General features: G+C 43.0%; 2 protein-coding genes across 5 annotated transcripts in view; both read right to left on the reverse strand.

The window, feature by feature from the left end:
- MROH2A (maestro heat like repeat family member 2A) overlaps positions 1–3,371 on the reverse strand; it is a 55,941-nt gene extending 52,570 nt beyond the window's left edge. Inside the window, exon 1 of the mRNA XM_032277848.1 lies at positions 3,341–3,371. The gene's annotated coding sequence lies outside the window, so the exon portion shown is untranslated. The remainder of the gene's footprint in view (positions 1–3,340) is intronic.
- A 2,074-nt stretch (positions 3,372–5,445) lies between these two features.
- Positions 5,446–18,633, reverse strand: part of LOC116551618 (UDP-glucuronosyltransferase 1-6) — a 99,316-nt gene continuing 86,128 nt past the window's right edge. For 3 of the 4 annotated variants that reach the window (XM_032277854.1, XM_032277853.1, XM_032277852.1), the window contains 4 exons: positions 11,740–11,871; positions 10,985–11,072; positions 10,499–10,718; positions 5,446–6,486 (listed from right to left, as the gene is read on the reverse strand). In XM_032277854.1, coding sequence (XP_032133745.1) covers positions 6,189–6,486; positions 10,499–10,718; positions 10,985–11,072; positions 11,740–11,871 — 738 coding nt within the window. In that variant the 3' untranslated portion in view covers positions 5,446–6,188. Of the gene's footprint in view, positions 6,487–10,498; positions 10,719–10,984; positions 11,073–11,739; positions 11,872–17,662; positions 18,562–18,633 lie in introns of those variants that run through there. The other variant, XM_032277851.1, reaches the window with a different exon arrangement.

Raw genomic sequence — 18,633 nt, forward strand, 5'->3', positions numbered from 1 at the left:
AAGAAAGAAAGAAAGAAAGAAAGAAAGAAAGAAAGAAAGAAAGAAAACAAAAAGAAAAAGAAAGAAAGAAGGGAAGGAAGGAAGGGTGGAAGAAGAAAGAGAGAGAGGAAAAGAAAGAAAGAGGAAAACAGCCATGATGCAAACGGCCTGTGATGAGGGCCATGTACCAAGGAACTGAGGGGCTCAGTCCTACAACCATAAGAAACTGAATTCTCCAATAAGCACATGAGCTTGGAAGAGGTAGCTGAACTCCAGAAAGGACTGCAGCCTGTGAGAACCTAAACGAACAACCCAGTAAAGACATGCCCGGACTCCTGGACCATGGAACTGTAAGATAATCAATGGATGTTCTTTTAAGCAACTGAGTTTACCATAATTTGTTATACAGCAATAGATAATAATGCTTAGTTTAATAGAGGCCCCTCTCCCTCTCTTCTAGACACTGATAACTAATGGCTAATGAGAAATCCATATCAAAACTCCTTTAAGGGGTCCTCTCAACATCCACAGCTTCTTAAAAATTGAGAAACACTAACATAGATGTCAAGATGGTGGAATAAAGGCTCTCAGAGGCTTTCTCCTCCTGTCCCACGTTCCTAAATCCTCAAAGGTCCATCCCATGGCCCTTTACTATCCCAACTCCCTTTTCCTTTAAAGGTTTTTAAAGAGCTACTCTGGGACCTAAATACTGACCTTCCTTTAGGGTCCTCTTCTGGATGAAACAAAAATTAACCACAAGAAAAAGCTCTGCTCTTTGCCCAATACACATCGATGGAAATGCAAATGGCAGAATTGGCTGTCAAAGTGAGGCAGTTGAGCTCTTCAGTCATATTTCTTATAGGAATGGGTCCCTGGCAGGGTGGGAGGGCTTCACTAGAGCTATCACCGTTAGATCCCAGACCCTTGGAACTTTGAGATCCAACTGCCTCCCTGAGTCTCTGTCAACCCAGGGCTTTGAAGAGTGCCCAGGGCTCTGGAGTAAAAACTCCACATCATGTTGCCATTCAACATTTCTGTTATTCACATGTGTGTGGTGAAGTACAGGGGCCTGTTTGGGAAGGGGAGATGGTAGAAGTGGGGTTGGCTTATAGCCAAGTCTGAGGGAGACACAGCCTATGAGCCCTGGATGGGGAGATGTGGTCAGGACAGTTGGAGAGGAGAGGAGGGGCAGACCAGGAGGCCCTGGGGAGAGTATTCCTCCTTCCCAGAGACTGGATGACTTGTGGGATAAGAAAGTGGATTCCCACTAGCAGAATACTACAAGATAAAGAACATCAAAAACAGGCAGGAGAGGAGGAATCCTGATTCCCTAACCCAAAAGTGGAGCCCAAAAGATTTCCCTGTCATTTATAGCTAGGAAAGACGATCCAGGTCACAGTTAGAACAATGACATGCTGGCCTTTGGGAAATTTTCTATGCACTGCAAGACAACAGGAACAAAACTCAGAGACATCTAGGGCCAAGGCTGCTTAGGTGGAATTCCCACTCCAAGTTTGCCCATCCAGCCAAATGGGAGGAGTTCTTCAGCCTGTGCTTGGACACCTCTAATACCTGGGAGCTTGTTACTCTCAGGAGCAGCCTCTTTCTACTTCATGGAATTCAGATGGCTAGAAAATGAGCTTTCTTATCATACCCACATTTCTTCCCCATAAAATTCCTGCATCATTCCTAGCTCCATGCTTGGAGACACATCGATCACCATCTAATAGACATCAGCAGCTATCCCCTGCCCCTACTTCCACAGTAGTGCCCTCTGCACTCCCTACTGAGGCTTATTTCCCCTTTGAAAGATCACTCAGGTGATATGGTTGCAAGTCCATTCCACAGACCCAGACTGCATGCCTACCGTGTGCAGCTAAGCATGGCTTTCCATGCTGCAGTGGCTACAGGGTAGGTGGAACAGCTCTGTCCTCTGAAGGTCTTCAGATGCAACACATGAAAAGTGATACATTTAGAGCCAGATGTGAATGTGTCGGCAATTGCTGTGTAACAAACCACCTCAAAACTTAATGACTGAAAACAACTGATTATTATAGTTCGCAAATGTATGAGTCTCCTGGGTGGGTCTGTGGATCTGTGCCGTGTCCAGCTAAGCACAACCAGACAGCTGGAGGGCTGGCCATTGGCTCGCTACTGGCTGAAGCGACTAGGGTGATAGGAACATCATGCAGCAGCGCTAGCCCAGGCTGTGCTCGCAGCAGCTGGGGAGGCTTCTTGAGGCCCAGACTTGAACCCAGTGCTCATCATCTGCTACATTCTATCAGCCAGGGCAGGTCACAGGACAGCCAGGACCCGCAGTCTGGAGAAATAGATTCCTCCTTTTCATGAGAAGAGTTGCAAAGTCACATTGTGAAGGATATGGCAATCAGGAGGGGTGGAGAGGGGGTCATTTTTAAATTACACACAGGGTGAGTGTGTGAGCCATGGCCAAAAGTAAGAGGCCCCTGAGCATGTTATTGAGAGAGGACATGAAGACAGTGAGACCAGGGAGGAAGAAGTGGGCTCTGCTTGGTTTTCTGAATTGAAAATACTTTTTTTCACAGCAAAACCCTGCCTCTACTAAAAAATACAAAAGTTAGCCAGGTGTGGTGGTGTGCAGCTGTAGTCCCCTCAGCTACTCAGGAGGCCGAGGTAGGAAGAATGGCTTGAACCCAGGAGATAGAAGTTGCAGTGAGCCAAGATTGTGCCACTACACTCCAGCCTGGGCAACAGAATGAGACTCTGCCTCAAAAAAAAAAAAAAAAGGTAAATTTTTTTTTTTTTCTGATTATGACAACAATTTTGGACTCGCAATCCACTCACAAAATCAGCTTCTCTTAGATGCCGTCACTCTATGGCACTTTGCACCTCTACTTCTTTGGGAAGTACCCAGGAAATAACACACTTTATTTGTAGCAACTTGTGAGCTTAAATACACAAAAGGGCCAAGATGTAATGTGGGAAAATGGAAATATTGTGCAGAAGCTGATTGTATTAGTCCATTTTCAAACTGCTATGAAGAAATACCCAAGACTGGGTAATTTATAAAGAAAAAGAGGCTTCATGGACTCACAGTTCCACATGGCTAGGGAGGCCTCATAATCATGGCAGGAGGTAAATGAAGAGCCAGGGCACATCTTACGTGGTAGCAGGCAAGAGGAAGCATGAGCAAAAGGGGGAAATCCCCCTATACAACCATCAGATCTCGTGAGAGCTCACTATCACACAAACATCATGGAGATAACTGCCTCCGTAATTCAAATTACTCCCCACTGGTTCTCCCTAAGGACACATGGAGGTTATGAGAATTATAATTCAAGATGAGATTTGGCTAGGGACACAGCCAAACCATGCCACTGACCCAGAGGCAGCCTCTACAGAGTGGATTCTGCACAGCTCACAAGGTTCCCTCTCCCCTTACCCAAGTAGCCACAGTGATGAGGTGGTGGGAGCCATGTTTTCTCTCTTTAATCCCTCTCAGCATTGCTGGTTGGACACGGAGTGGACACCTGACCCAGCTGGACCAATCAGATTCTGACTTTCGGGAATTTGGCACTCTAGGCCAGAGAGAATCCAGTCTGTCTCTTATGGGATCTTGGGAGCTGGGGCAGAGGCTGGGGGATGGTCCTGGGTGGACCAGGAAGGGCTTTGAAGGAGGGTGGATGTAGTTTAGGGATCACTGCACAGCCTCAAGGATGTAGGGCGGGAAATAGTGTGGAAAGAACGTTCTAGCCACTACCTAGGGAAGAAGGAGATGGAGCTGGGGTCAGGGAACCAGCTGAAATCTTCACTCTCCGCACCCCAGCTCCAACTTGAAGCTGACAAATTTAAAACTTCTGCTTGTAATGCAAAGCAAAAACAAACAAACAAACAAAAAGTAAAACAAGGCAAACAAAAAAAAAGTAGAGAAAATTCAGTACATAACAAAAAGGACATTCTGGTTAATGCAGTATGCACTCTTACCAAATCCTCAGGGTAATACACTCCAATAGGAAAGCAGAAAATATCCTCCAAAAAATAAACACAGACGGCTCAACGACTTGAAAACAAAGGCAACCTCTAATAATAACAATCACAAAAGCACATTGAAAACAAGTTCCTCCTTTTCTCCTATCAAACTGACAGGCTTTCTTTTTCAAAATAGTACTTTGTGCTAATGAGGGGGTGGGAACCTGTCTCCCTCACACGCTGATACTAACAGTTTGGGGATGCAGTGTGGGTATTTCTCAAGCTATTTGCCCAGGGTAGCAATGCAGGTGGTGCCCCACCCGGATCCCCTGTGTACCTCTTCAGTGACAAAGGCGTGTGCTTCTCTCTTGTCAGCTCCCTCTTTCAGAGTCCCTTTGTGGCCACATGGAAGTGCAGAGAAATTACGACTACCTGGGAGTATGTCTTGATCACTGACAAGGCAAGTACTCAAACACCCAACACCCATGCTCCTCTTTGGGATAAGTCTGGGGTGTCTTTTCTCCACTGGCTCCCAGAGTCACTCAGCAGGATGAAGCTCCAGTTGCCCACAAGAGAGCCGGCTCCTGGTGGCCATCACCACTTCTCACTCTGCCAGTCCTCTATCGGAGTTTCCTTTACTTCCTAAATAAACTCCTGGCTCTTGAATCCTCATCTCAGGGGAACCCAGACTGAGACAACTAGCACTTTCTTGTAAGTGTTATAAAGCACGTTCCCACAGAAATAATAATGGGTATGTGGAAAAACTTAGTTACTAGGATGTCTAGTGAGGTCTTTTTTTTCGTCCCACTCTGTTGCCCAGGCTGGAATGCAGTGGTGTGATCTCAGCTCACTGCAACCTCTACTGCCCACCCCCGCCCCGTTCAAGGATTCTCCTGCCTCAACCTCCTGAGTAGCTGGGATTACAGGCGCCTGCAACCCCGCCCAGCTAATTTTTTGTATTTTTAGTAGAGACAGGGGTTTCATCATTGTTGGCCAGGCTAGTCTCTAACTCCTAACCTCCTGCGATTCACCTGCCTTGCCTTTCCAAACTGCTGGGATTACAGGCATGAGCCACCGTGCCCACTGGGGTCTTTTTTTTTTTTCCTAATTAAACAAAATAATAAAAGTGAATCCAACCAGAAGCTGTGGTTAAATAAATCCTGGTATATCCATGAAATAGAATACTGCTTGATCACTGAAAATGAATTAAATGTTATACAAAAACACCTTGGGAGAATCTTCATGACAGAGTGGAAAAAAGAGTGTTAGCAAACACTAAGTATATTCAGTGTATCTGCAATATTTGTAAGTATGTGTATTTGCCAAGTGGGGTTATTCTGGGCAATGTGATTACTGGCTATTTTTCTTTTCTCATCCATTTATTTGTGCACATGCAATGAAGGTGTGTGTGTGAGGCTCTATATTTTCCAAATTTTCTGTCATAATCACATACTACTTTTGTAATTAGAAAATGAAACTTAGCAATAAATAAATGCAACACCAATGAAAACACTTAAATATAATTTATATGAATTTATTAAGATATTTTTAGTTGTAGGAAACATCAGAAAAAAACACACATGCCCAGCACTTCATTGCTGTGCTTTGGGTTTTTATCAAATTCAGCTACCTTTGACATAAGCATTAATCATCTTCTCAAATACACCACCTACCAATTTTATAGCATCATTCTTTTTCCCCAAAGCAAGAAATCATATGCTGTTCTCAGTGCACTCCAAGCCATTCATTCATTTCACCTATGCTCTGAAGGTACAAAGGTTCCCCTTCTTTAAACACAGAAGGTGACATCTATGTAGCATGGACAGAGACGAGGACCGACCATTATTGGTAAAGGATCAATCGCAACCATCTACAGAAGCCAAAAGATAAAGTTAAAACTGCCATTTGAAGTAAGGGCAGTGGCGGGACCGCCTATGAATCCCATACTCCAAAGCAGGCCACTTTTCTAACTAAGAAAAGTAACATAGAATGCCAGCCTGTCCGCGTGTCCTCTGAAAGATGGCCTGTGTCATCCTGATTGAAGACACTGGAGGAGGCACAATACATATTCAATTATCTTTACTGACTAATGATTTGATTATTTTTATTTAAGAAAAAATTTTTAAAGCACTCTAGGGCTGATTAATTTATACAAAGTATTTCCTTAATAAGAATAAAATGAATTTAACACTGATTCTGTTTTAAAGTTTGGAACTGATTAGGGAATCGTTCAACATTTCACCTTATTTCCCACCCACTTCTCAATGCGTTTTGGATTTGTGGGCTTTCTTAACGCGCCCTTTTTTCCCAAAGCATTTCCGGTAGCCGTAGGCACAACATTTAAAGGCGATGAAGGCCACTGTCAGCACGATGGCCAGGAGGAAACCAATCACGTCCAAGGAATGGTACTGGTACCAGGTGAGGTCGTGGGCTGCAGGTCGCAGGTGTGGCGCGCCCTTGTGCCTCATCACAAACTCCACCCAGAACACCGCCAGGTCCAGTGGCTCCACCGGGCGGTCCTTGTGAAGGCTGGAGAGGCGCATGATGTTCTCCTTGTAGCTAAACACAAAGACAGTTTCGTTATGCCTAGAACACCTCTGGTCATGAACAATCCTCCCTTTATACTTGCTGCCAGCTAGGAAGGCTACTAGATTTTCCAAACTTGGGAAAGGAAACCTGTTTCTATTATTATTGTTGTTGTTGTATTTAGATACAGCCTTGCCCTGCTGCCCAGGTTGGAGTGCAGTGGCACAATCATAGCTCACTGCATCCTCCAGCTCCTCAAGCCATCCTCCCACCTCATCCTCAGAGTAGCTGGAATTATAGGCATGCACCACTATATCTGGCCAAATTTTAAATTTTTTGTAGAGACAGGGTCTCACTGTGTTGCCCAGGCTGTGTTACTATTATAACCTGAAAGGGAACCACACACATATTCTTAATAAATGTTTTTGATCTCTTTTAAAAAAGGAAGAGAAGGAAAGAAGAAATCAAGGAAGGGAGGCAGGGAGGGAGGGAAAAGAAAGACCAAAATTATATTTCAGAAATATTTTAACCTTGCTTTTACTTTTCTTCTTTTCTTTTTAGTGATATTTTTGTGAAAATTTTCATTATACTTTCATACAGTAAAATGAAAAAAGGAAAATATCATGTCAGAAATTATAAATAGTCTGAAGTTTGTAAACAACCACCTCTGGCCAAAGTAAAAGCCATTTGTAAGTGCCAAATTCAAGGCGATGATATATTTGTAATTCCGTCATTGAAACACTGAGCTGTCCAGGTGCCAGATTCAGCATGAGGCTGTGCCTGTGCAGCCACTTAGTGCAAAATGGATTTCTGTTTACTCCGGACAGCGTTGATAGCCCAATCAGAACACCTCAATCCAAAATGGGTTAGGTGCTTCAACCCTTGGTGCTAGAGGTATGAAGAGGAGGCCGAGGAGGAAGAGGAGAGGAAAAAGGAGGAGGAGGTAGAAATGGGAGAAGAACGAAAAAAAAAAAAAAGACCCTCCTATTCAGGACTGATCATGATCACTGCTGACTGATAGGGTTTGGATATTTGTCCACACTCAGATCTTACGTTGAGCTGTAATCCCCAATGCTAGAGATGGGGCCTGGTGGCAGATGTTTGGATCATGGCGTTGGATCCCCTGTGGCTTAGTGCTGTCTCCCTGACAGTGAGTTCTCTCGAGTTCTTGTGAGAGCTGGTCATTAAAAAGCGTGTGGCACTTCCTTCCCAACTCTCTCTCTTGCACATGATTTTGCCATGTGACATACAAGTTCCCACTTTGCCTTCTGCCATGAGTAAAAGCTCCCTGAGACTCCCCCAGCAGCCAAGTGATGTCAGCACTATGCTTCCTGTATAGTCTGCAGAACCACGAGCCAATGAAACCTCTTTGCTTTATAAATTACCCAGTCTTGTGTATTTCATTACAGCAATGCAGGAACAGCCTAATTAATACACTTGTCTTTAAGCATATCTGTAGTGTTATTTAGAAACATTATTATAATGTAATATTAGTATTGGGCTATAAATCATGTTAAACATCATCTTCCTTTTATGTAAATTTTAAGATGGATTTTCGTGGAAGCTCCTTTTTTTTCTTCTTATAATTATTATTTTTAATGAGATGGAGCCTCGCTCTGTCACCCAGGCTGGAGTGTAGTGGCACAATCTCAGCTCAAAGCAACCTCTCCCTCTCGGGTTCAAGTGATTTTCCTGCCTCATCCTCCCAAATAACTGGGATTACAGGCACACACCACCATGCCTGGCTAATTTTTTTTTTTTTTTTGGTAGAGATAAGGTTTCCCCATGTTGGCCGGGCTGGTTTCAAACTCCTGACCTCAAGTGATCTGCCCACCTCAGCCTCCCATAATGTTGGGATTACAGGAGTGAGCTATTGCACCTGGCCCGAACTTTCATTAATTCATTCGGTAGTTACTGAGCACCTATTATGGTCTGGTCATCTGCATAAACTAGTGTTTGAAGATTTTCCACTTCTTTTCCTTTTGTGCAAGTACTGTCCCAGCTCAGAGTGTTGGAATCGTGCAGATTCACAATCAGACAGAGATGGCTCAAAAATGAACAGATGACAGGTAGTTAATAACTTGAGATCACTGATTTGTGTTTTTTAAAAACTAATGTATTAGGGAACTTTCACCAAGTCATTCTTAGATTACAAGAAGTTATCTATACTGCTGAACAAAGAATGAAAGTTATATTAATAATGTAAGCCTCAAGAAGGAGCTGCATCAGCTCAGGGAATAAGTCAGGTTTTAATGATATTGATGTGTGATCAGCATGTCCTGATATTGAGGTGGACAGAAGAAGCTGCTGGAAGGGAAGAAATGGGAGCACACCACCCAGCACTCCAGGCACTTAACTTTTCTTTTTTCTTTTCTTTCTTTTATTTATTTATTTTTTTTGAGACAGGGTCTCACTCTATTGCCCAGGCTGCTGGAATGTGGTGGCATGATCATGGCTCACAACAGCCTCCAACTTCTGGGCTCATGCAATCCTCCTACCTCAGCCTCTTGAATGGCTGGGACTACAGGTGTGTACCATGGTGCCCAGCCAACTTTACTCTTTTATCCAGTGGCACCACACACACTTTAGCACCTCAAAGGTGGGAAGTCAGTCATCAGTCCTCCCCTGTTATCCCTTGCTCAAGCTGGTGTGTCCCCCTGTGTTCTATTTCCTCTCATCTGAACATACTCCCCCTCTTCCCGTCTGTCTTCCGGGCTGCTACTTCCTTTGAAAGGAAGTAACCACAGGTGAAAGCAACTGACATTCTCATACACACACACACACACACTCATTTGAATGCACATGTGTACACCCACACATGAGCATACCCACATGCACAAACACACATGCATGTAGAAACAAGAAGAAGCTTCATCAGCTCTTTTCTTTATAAATTACCCAGTTTTGGGTATTTCTTTACAGCAATGCAAGAACAGCCTCATACACTGTCTTTAAATATACCTGTAGTGTTATTTGGAAACATTATTATAACATAATATTAGTGTTTGGCCATAAATCATGTTAAACATCATCTTTCTATTAGGGTCTTGGGGTTTTTATAGGCACAGCATGGGGGAATGCCATTGTTGGATTTCATCCAACAATAAATCCAACTATCTATTGCTGGATGAAATCCACCATGGCCACCACTTCTTCCCAGAACGTTCTGATAAGCCTATTACCAGTGAGCCTGACGGTAATATACTAACTTTCATGCAGAAATCACTTGCCTTTTGAACCACTTTCAGGGCCACGTTTGAACAAATTTGCCTTTGCTTTTATTCAAAGCCTTTGTCTGTGATATCTTATAGCTCCCTCATTCATAAACTCCACGGACGAAATTCCTCACAGGTTCCAGTGCTGCGAAAAGCTGTACTTCTAAGCATTTGAGTTGTTTTTCTCTCAAGGATACTTCTTATAGTACTTCTTTCTGTGCAGTAATGTATGGATCAGATATCTATTATGTCAACTTTTTTATATAAATTGGCGTTTTAAATCTACCAGGGAAAATACAATTTTAAATAAATTTTATGATAAATTATGTAGGAATTAAAGGATCCTTTTATAAAGTGAATAATAATCTCTAAATTATCTTACTTATAAATCCAGGTCAGGCACGGTGGCTCATGCCTGTAATCCCAGCACTTTGGAAGGCCGAGGTCAGGTGGATCACCTGAAGTCAGGAGTTCGAGACAAGCCTGGCCAATGTGGTGAAACACCATTTCTACTAAAAAAAATACAAAAATTAGCCAGGTGTGGTGGCAGGCACCTGTAATCCCAGCTATTTGCGAGGCTGAGGCAGGAGAATTCCTTGAACACAGGAGGTGGAGGTTGCAGTGAACCAACATCACACCACTGCACTCCAGCCTGGGTGACAGAGCAAGACTCCATCTCAAAACACAAGAAAAAAATCCAGATTTTTATGTATTTGTTTTCATGTTTGAAACAATGCTATTAAATGCTACATAAATGTTTTCATATTTGAAACAGCTTATCATGAATGCCATGGCCGAGGTACAGTGTTCTTCTATATCTTCTGTGTTACCTTTTGTCATTGATGACTGCCTTTAGCGCATTTTCTAAATCTTCAGAAGTCATTTCAAGAACATTCAGGGTCACACCAGCTCCCTTAGTCTCCATGCGCTTTGCATTGTCCATCTGATCACCAAACAAGGGCATCATCACCATGGGAACGCCATTGCATATGCCTTCATAAATACCGTGGGAGCCAGAATGGGTGATAAAGGCACGAGTCTTCGGGTGAGCTGAGGTGCAAAATAGGGAGGATGTCAGTAGTCACGTCTCTGAGTTTCACAGTCTGACACATCTAAGTTCTGAAAACACTCCAAAGACTCAGTGTTACTCACATGCCCTTGCAGAAATTTCCAGAAGAAAATGTGGGTTGAGATGCCCCACTAGATAAAAAGCTGTGTAGGATATGTTGGCCGTAATATTTTCAAGCTCAACAATCCTTTAGAACAGCTGTGCTTAAGCCATTTTCTTAATTTGACCCTCCAATCTCCCAACATACCAAGCAGATCATTTTGGGGTAGCCACTTAACGAGTATCGTATTGTTCGCAAGATTCGATGGTCGGGTTCCAGTGTACCGCCACAGGACCTTGGAGGACAAAAAGAACAGAATGTAAAGAAAGAACATAATATGACTAAAAAACAAATCTGCTATACTAACTAGAAATAGGGGGTCCTCTGAAGGAACATAACCTTCAGCAGAGTGGGAGACTCAGTTCTATGAAGGCGTCTGAGGACTGGCAACTTTCAGTGTCTTGTTTTGGAGGTTTATTTGGTGTATGCACTACATGAATCTGTGAAAATTTATTGAGCTGTGCACTTAGGATTTTTTCACTTTTCTGCACTTCAAGGGAAAGTTTGCTTAATAAAACAAGTGATGTAGAGCTATAACAGCAGAAATTATAAGACATAAATTCAATGTCCTAACCAACAGCTTTTTGGAGAAATACTTCTATTTAATATGAAGAAACAATATCCTATTTATTTTATTTTTAAATAAATTCTCCCTAATACACTTTTGAGTCTCTTAGAAAAAATCAGCCTTCCGAGTGCAGCGGATCATAGTTTGAGTATTTGAGAGTCAAATTGAAAATAATGACAACAACCACGGCCAAAAACCTTTGGGTTAATAGTTGGGAAGCGGCAGGGAAAAGCTGTCTGAAGTTCCAACTAAGAGAATTAATCTAGAAGCTGGAAGTCTGGGGCTAGAGCTCCTGTGAAAACAGATATGAGGCCATAGTATAGAATCTTCTTACTGTCTGAGGGATTTTGCCCAAAGCATCAGCAATTTCCATAGCTTTCTTCTCTGGAATTTCTGAGACCATCGATCCCAAAGAGAAAACCACAATTCCATGTTCTCCAGAAGCATTAACGTAGGCTTCAAATTCCTAGAGCCAGAAGAGAAATTTTCAGTTAATTTTTTTCTTATATTATTTGAGGACTACATACAGTAAGTTATGAATTACATATCTTCCTCTTAAGAACATGATTAAAGGCACATGTGTTTGAAATAGAGTAAAAAATATTAACATGCAAGTTTTACAGTACTTTCCTCTCCTTTACTTCCTTCTAAAGGAGGAAGGCTTCTTGCTTACAGAATTATCTATGGGCTTCTTCCTTGAGATGCAAAATCCAGGTAATGTGCTAATTTTCCAAAAGAAAAGCACAGGTACATGCACACGCATGCACACACCTGTACATACACGCAGTGACAATTCCACTTAGTGGACACAGAGCAAGTCATCAGTGATAGGGAAGGGAAGAGCTGGGAAGGGCGTGGTCCCTTTAAATGGTATGAACGTGGGGAAGTGCTGGGTAGAAGACAGTGTGGTCCCTGGTGAGGGCTCCACCTCCAGGCCTATGCCCACGGACCTAGGCAAGGACAGGCATTTTTGTTTTCCTGCCCAAATGTTGCATTTCCCAAAACCACCCTCGCCTGCTACACCCCCATCTTGTGCCTATAAAAACCCCAAGACCCTAGCAGGCAGACACACAGGCTGGATGTCAAGAGGAACTTAACAACAGGCACTGGCACGTTGGCAAGCCACAGACCAGCAGAATGACATAGAGTTTGGCTGAGGCAGTTGGAGGAGGACCTAGGCCAGTAAGCAGCCCAACTCCAGGGGAAAGCCTTCCTACTCCATCCCCTTCTCGCTTCCCCCATCTGCTGAGAGCTACCTCCACTCAATAAATCCTTGCACTCATTTTCCAAACTCAGGTGTGATCTGATTCTTCTGGTACACCAAGGCAAGAACCCCAGGATACAGAAAGCCCTCTGTCCTTGGGACAAGGTAGAGGGTGTAATTGAGCTGACTAACACAAGCCACCTATAGATGGTAAAACTAAAAGAGCACACTACCACACGCCCACTAGGGCTTCAGGAGCAGTAAGCATCCACCCCTAGACACTGCCGTGGAGTCAGAGCCCCACAACCTGCCTGTCTGTATGCTTCCCGGGAGGTCTAAGCAGCGGGGAACTGAGAAAGTGAGCCACGTCCCATGTCACATGACCTGTGAGGGGGACAAAGACACTTTTCCTGTTTCATCAGCATGGCAATTCTTTTCCCACTGTAGATTTTCAGTGGTCCACTGAATCTCCCAAGAATCTCTCAAATTGTTTTATGGGTTTATTATTATTACATATATTTTACTTTAAGTTCTGGAATACATGTGTAGAATGTGCAGGTTTGTTACATAGGCATACATATGCTGTGGTGGTTTGCTGCACCTATTGACCCATCCTCTAAGTTCCCTCCCCTCGTCCCATAATCCCCAGCAGGCCCTGTTGTGTGTTCTTCCCACTGTGTCCATGTGTTCTCATTGTTCAACTCCCACTTGAGAGTGAGAACATGTGGTGTTTGGTTTTCTGTTCCTGTGTTAGTTTGCTGAGGATGATGGCTTCCAGCTTCATCCATGTCCTTGCAAACAACACAATCTTATTCCTTGTTATGGCTGCATGGTATTCCATGGTGTATATGTACCATATTTTCTTTATCCAATCTGTCATTGATAGGCATTTGGGTTGGTTCCATGACTTTGCTATTGTAAATAGTGCTGCAATAAACATGCATGTCCATGTGTCTTTATATTAGAATGGTTTGTATTTCTTTGGGTATATACCCAGTAATATGATTGTTGGGTCTAATGGTTTTATGTTTCTAAAAAACACTGAGGGCGCTAAGAAGATTGTGTGATGTGGCAGGGCTTGCCCAGAACCGGGGGGTTCCCTGGGACATGTGACTTACAGGGCTAGAACCTGAACAGTCCTGGGGAAGCCAGGATGCTGGTCACCCTAGATGTGAGACACCCTAGATGCTGAGACCTCTGACAGGGCTCAGCAAACACAGTTTGCACAGCAGGACTCCTGCCAAGCCTGATTCGGAACATGACCAGGAAAGCCCCAGACACTGACCATCCTTCTCGTAAGGTAAGCCCCATCTCCCTGCCACCCTCACCAGCCCCAGGCCTTCGTGAGTCCTCTGATTCATAAGGGCTGTGTCTTGGCCTTTTCCCTGGGGTGAGTCATCCTCTCCACCACCATGCTGCATTTTTGGTTTGTAGCAAGAACATCCTGAGGATGATTTTATGAAGTCCTTCCTCCCTAGGGTCTTCACTACATCTCCCTCCTCTCTCTCTCTCTTTCTTTCTTGGAGAGAGACAGCTCATTCCCAAGTGCTCTTCAAGCTCTTTCTTCTGAGTGATGGTAAATGGCTTGCCTAAATTTCCTAGGGCCTTTGCTCCTTCACGAAACCCACTCTTTACTCTGAAGCTCACCTGGAAAGGGCTGAATCTAAGTACTTCTCTTTGTACACCCTCCCATGCCCATTCAGCAATCAGCAGGATGTGATTCACACAAAATTGAACCCACAGGTCCATAAAGGTCCGAAGTTAAATAGCTGGATATCACGAAAGTTTAAATGGCACAAGAGTTCATGTAGAGATTCACACAGGGCAAACTGCAGAGAAGTTGTTATCATGGCCAACTCCTACCTGAACCAGCTCTTATGAGGCTCAATAAAGGTGTAGTCCATCCCCTACTTGGCAAAGCATCCCTTAAACTTTGCCCTGACTTCACAGCTACTGGAATAACTAAAGAATGAAGCAACATATTAACTAAAAATAACACTCCAATCCCCCACCATTGTCCAAAAAAAGATGAGATCGCCCTGAATGAGAGAATTTCCCTGCTCTGATGAGACTTCCCCACCCAAAATGAGACATATAACTCCAAAATTTTACTAAGAATTTTGTATTTTTAGTTTAGGTTTTTAATAAGATTTTCCCTTCCCAAATGCATTTCTTTTTTCCAGAATTCTTCTTTAGCACTTAGACACCATGTTGGACACCTGTGACTTCACCACGATGCATTCTCAGTAACCCACATATATCTCAACCTTCCCTGCTCCCAAGCTTTCCTCTCCTGGCCATCTCGAAGTCTCTGTCCTCACTAATCTTACATTTGGTTATTTTTCTCAGACCTAACATTGTGATTGTCATCTGTGAATCACTGCTATCTCACCCCGGCAGGGGAGCGACATCCTGGAATTCTTGAGTTTCTTTCCTTTTCTCCCAAAGTTGTTCCGCTATCTCTTTTCCTTCAGACACACCAAAGACATGCCAATGCTAGGCTGTGCTTTCTCTGTGGACTTCTTTGTGCAATAAAGGTTTTATCTTTCTTCTTAAAGTTCAGGAGTTTTATCAAGAGTATTGAGCATAGGACAATCCCCACAAGAGGAAGGGAAGTCTAAAGTAGCATGTTCAGTTAACAAAGGAAAAAATAAAAATAGTAACTTGATCAACCAGTAAAAATCCAGAAAAGGGAGAATGGCAAAGTCAACTAAACATAGTAAACCGAGAGAGTTACAATCAAATCTATCAATTGTTAGACTCAAACAGACAAAATGCACTATTAAAGCAACAGTCTAAGCAGATTAAAAATACCAGCTCTATGTTATTTAAAAAGGAAGAAAGCTTGACAACAAAGCAGTACTAAAGATGCGCCAGGGAAGTGTAAACAAAAATAATACAGGAGTGGTGATATTAATATCTAAAAAGCGGAATTTCAGATTAAAACATTCAACAAGACAAAGAAGGTTACTAAAAGATACAATTTACAAAGATATTTTCACACCTAAGCCTGCTTGCACCAAACAAGGCAACAACCAATATGCAGTCCACACAATTCACCACTCAGACATTTGTGGTTATGTCAATAAATGCCAGAAAGGCAGCTGATAAAGTTCGGTGCCTCTCCTATAAACATCCTCACATAAAGAAGGAAATTATTTAAATCAATAAAGACTATTGCCAGAAAACAATGACCAACATAATTCAAAATAATGAAATGATAATCAATTTCTATTAAAATAGCAGTAAAATGGAAATCTTTGCTATTGCCAAAATTATTCAACTGTTTTTAGAGATTCTAATAAATTCAATAATCCTGATATTTGGCATGGAATTTAGAACAGAAGAAACCAAAATTTCTTTATCAGCAAATGACTGTCTATTATTTTTACTATGAAAATCAATATTTTGATGAGATACCTGAATAGTGAGTAATCAGCTAGAGATAGAAATGGAAAAAATAACATTCACAGTAATGACCCCAAAAAACCTGTAAAACACCTAAGAAAAGATGATTGAGAAAGAAACAGAACAAACGTTTTTTAAACTACGAAATATTTTATCTTTTTAAAGGAAGTGTTTAAAGTCACAACAACAAAAAATCTTGTAATACAAATTGTAATGTTCCTCTGTGGGGAACTAGATTAGATCCCTAGTGGAATACACTGTGTGTGGTACACAAATACCATGAAATACGGTTTCATAGTTTAAAGAGTAATAATATTTAAAACTGGAGTAATATCCATGACATATTGGTAAGTGAGCAATGGGGATGCACTCTTACTCTATTTTGTAGAAAAAGCAGCCAAAAAATTCTGTATGTGTGTATATATATTGGTATGTAACAGCTGGAGTACAAAGAACTATAAAGAGCTATTAGGGAGTACTCTCTACCCCGTAACCCAACCTCAGTTGGCACCTTTCTTCTCATTCGTTCATTTATCACGTATTTGGAGAGCACCTATTCTGTGCCTTAGGTGCTGATATTTGTGGGGCGCCAACACATGCAGACCCATTGGCAGGTGTTGAGGAGGCAGCATCCAGTGGATGTGATTAATGCAAAGTCACATGTGCCCCCACAGGGCTCATGATGTGAAGCGGACAATCAACAATTATCTAAGTGAAGTGACTGCCATATTTGATGTGCTATGAAGGAAACTGCACAGGAAATTTTAAAAAGTAACATGCAAGTCATGTTGGAGGTATAGTGAAAATAAGGTCTGGTGCTCTCCGAGGGTGATTATCAGTCCCTTAATGGGAGCCAGACCCAGCACTTGGGAAGTACCTGGGCTGCCAGTAGATCCTCAGCCAATCTTCAAAGGATAAATGAATGAACGCTCACTGAAATGTCACCTCCTCAGAGAGTCCTTCCCTAGCCCTCCACCTGAAGGAGTCTCTCCTGTTCTTCTCTATCCTCTCTGCTGAGATTTAGATGAGGATGTGAACGCTACTTTTTGCATACCTCAAACTCTGTAAGTGAAAAATGTACGCAATGGCATGAGAATGAAACCCATGACCTTTCTGTATCCTGTCAGAACCTGACTGGTGATTCACTCACTGGAAGAGAAGGGACTGCAGGATCCAGCTTCTTATTGGAATATTTAGAAACTGGAGTTTTAACCAGGATCACAAAGGTAACTTTTATTACCAGGATCTATCATCAAAGCATGATTTCATCAGTCCTGAACTTTGTCTGCCCGACTGAATCCAGGGCACGGTGCAGCCTTCAATTAAGTTTTCTGCAAGGTGTCCCAAATCCAGCATTCTGTGCTTACGGCATTTAACAGCTTGTTGTTTCTAATTGATTACTATCCACTGGAGCACACAGAGTAAAACGTCCAAGCCATGCTTTCCAAAAATCTCAGATACAAAGAAATCATCCAGAAGATGATGCCAAAGACAGACTCAGGCCTAGGAGTCAGAAATTAACAAAAGAGGGCATTTTAAAGTATCTGAGCATGCTCGCTCTGCATATATCTGGGGCTAATTAACCAAACCAAAGTAATACCTCTGAAAGAATATATGCATGTAAAGGTCCCACTCCAATACACACCTGGGATAGTGGATTTTTGAGCAGGCAGTTGATCCCACCAAGGAAAATCATACTGGGCATGATGGGCCTGGGGTAATTCTTCACAAAATCACTTCTAAACAGCCAGATAGCTGCAGAGCTCAATAGGTCCTGGACAGTTACATCTTTCTGAAGGAATTCTGAGGCAAGGGTTGCATACGGGGAATAAACAATGTTGCACAGAAAGTTCTGTGAAAAGCCAATGAGCACGTTCTTCACCCGCTGCAGGAAGGTCATGCGATCTGAGTTAGCGGACAGAGTCGTGGGCACGTAGGAGAATGGGTTGGGGCACTGGGTAGCCTCAAATTCCAGGTGGCATGGCAGTGCATGCAAGAAGAATACAGTAGGCAGAGACAGGTGCTGGGCCACGATGGGGCCACAAGGAAGGAAAGGGTCTGTCAGCATGACATCAAAGCTGCTTTCCGCCAGGAAGGCAATGAGCTCCTTGTTGTGCAGTAAGTGAGAACAGCCAGACAAAAGCATAGCAGAGTCCTTTTTTATTTTCTTGTATGTTTTGATCACACGCTGCAGGAAAGAATCATTCTCAAAAACATTATGCCCAAGACTAACAAAAGACTCTCTCACGTCCTCCTTTTGGAATGGCACAGGGTACGTCTTCAAGGTGTAAAAAGCTCCCTCTGTGATGTACATCGAGGCGTCAGGTGCTAGGACCACTATTTCATGCCCCCTCTGCTGCAGCTGCTGGACGATCCCAAGCATGCTCAGCCAGTGGCTGCCATCCACTGGGACCAACAGTATCTTCCCAGCATGGGACACTACCGGGCCCAGCACACACAGCAGCAGGCCCAGGACAAGCTGGCATCCGCCCCGGGACTCCGCAGCCATGGTGACTTTGCTCCTGCCAGAGGTTCACCCTCTCCTATTTATATAGATGGCAAGAATCAATCGATAGACCAAGTTAATGTTTGATTGTGTCACATGACTATAAAGCC

This window comes from Sapajus apella, unplaced genomic scaffold (genome assembly GCF_009761245.1).
Source record: "Sapajus apella isolate SASKATOON/1434 unplaced genomic scaffold, GSC_monkey_1.0 scaffold10, whole genome shotgun sequence".
In the NCBI taxonomy this organism is placed as follows: Eukaryota; Metazoa; Chordata; class Mammalia; order Primates; family Cebidae; genus Sapajus; species Sapajus apella.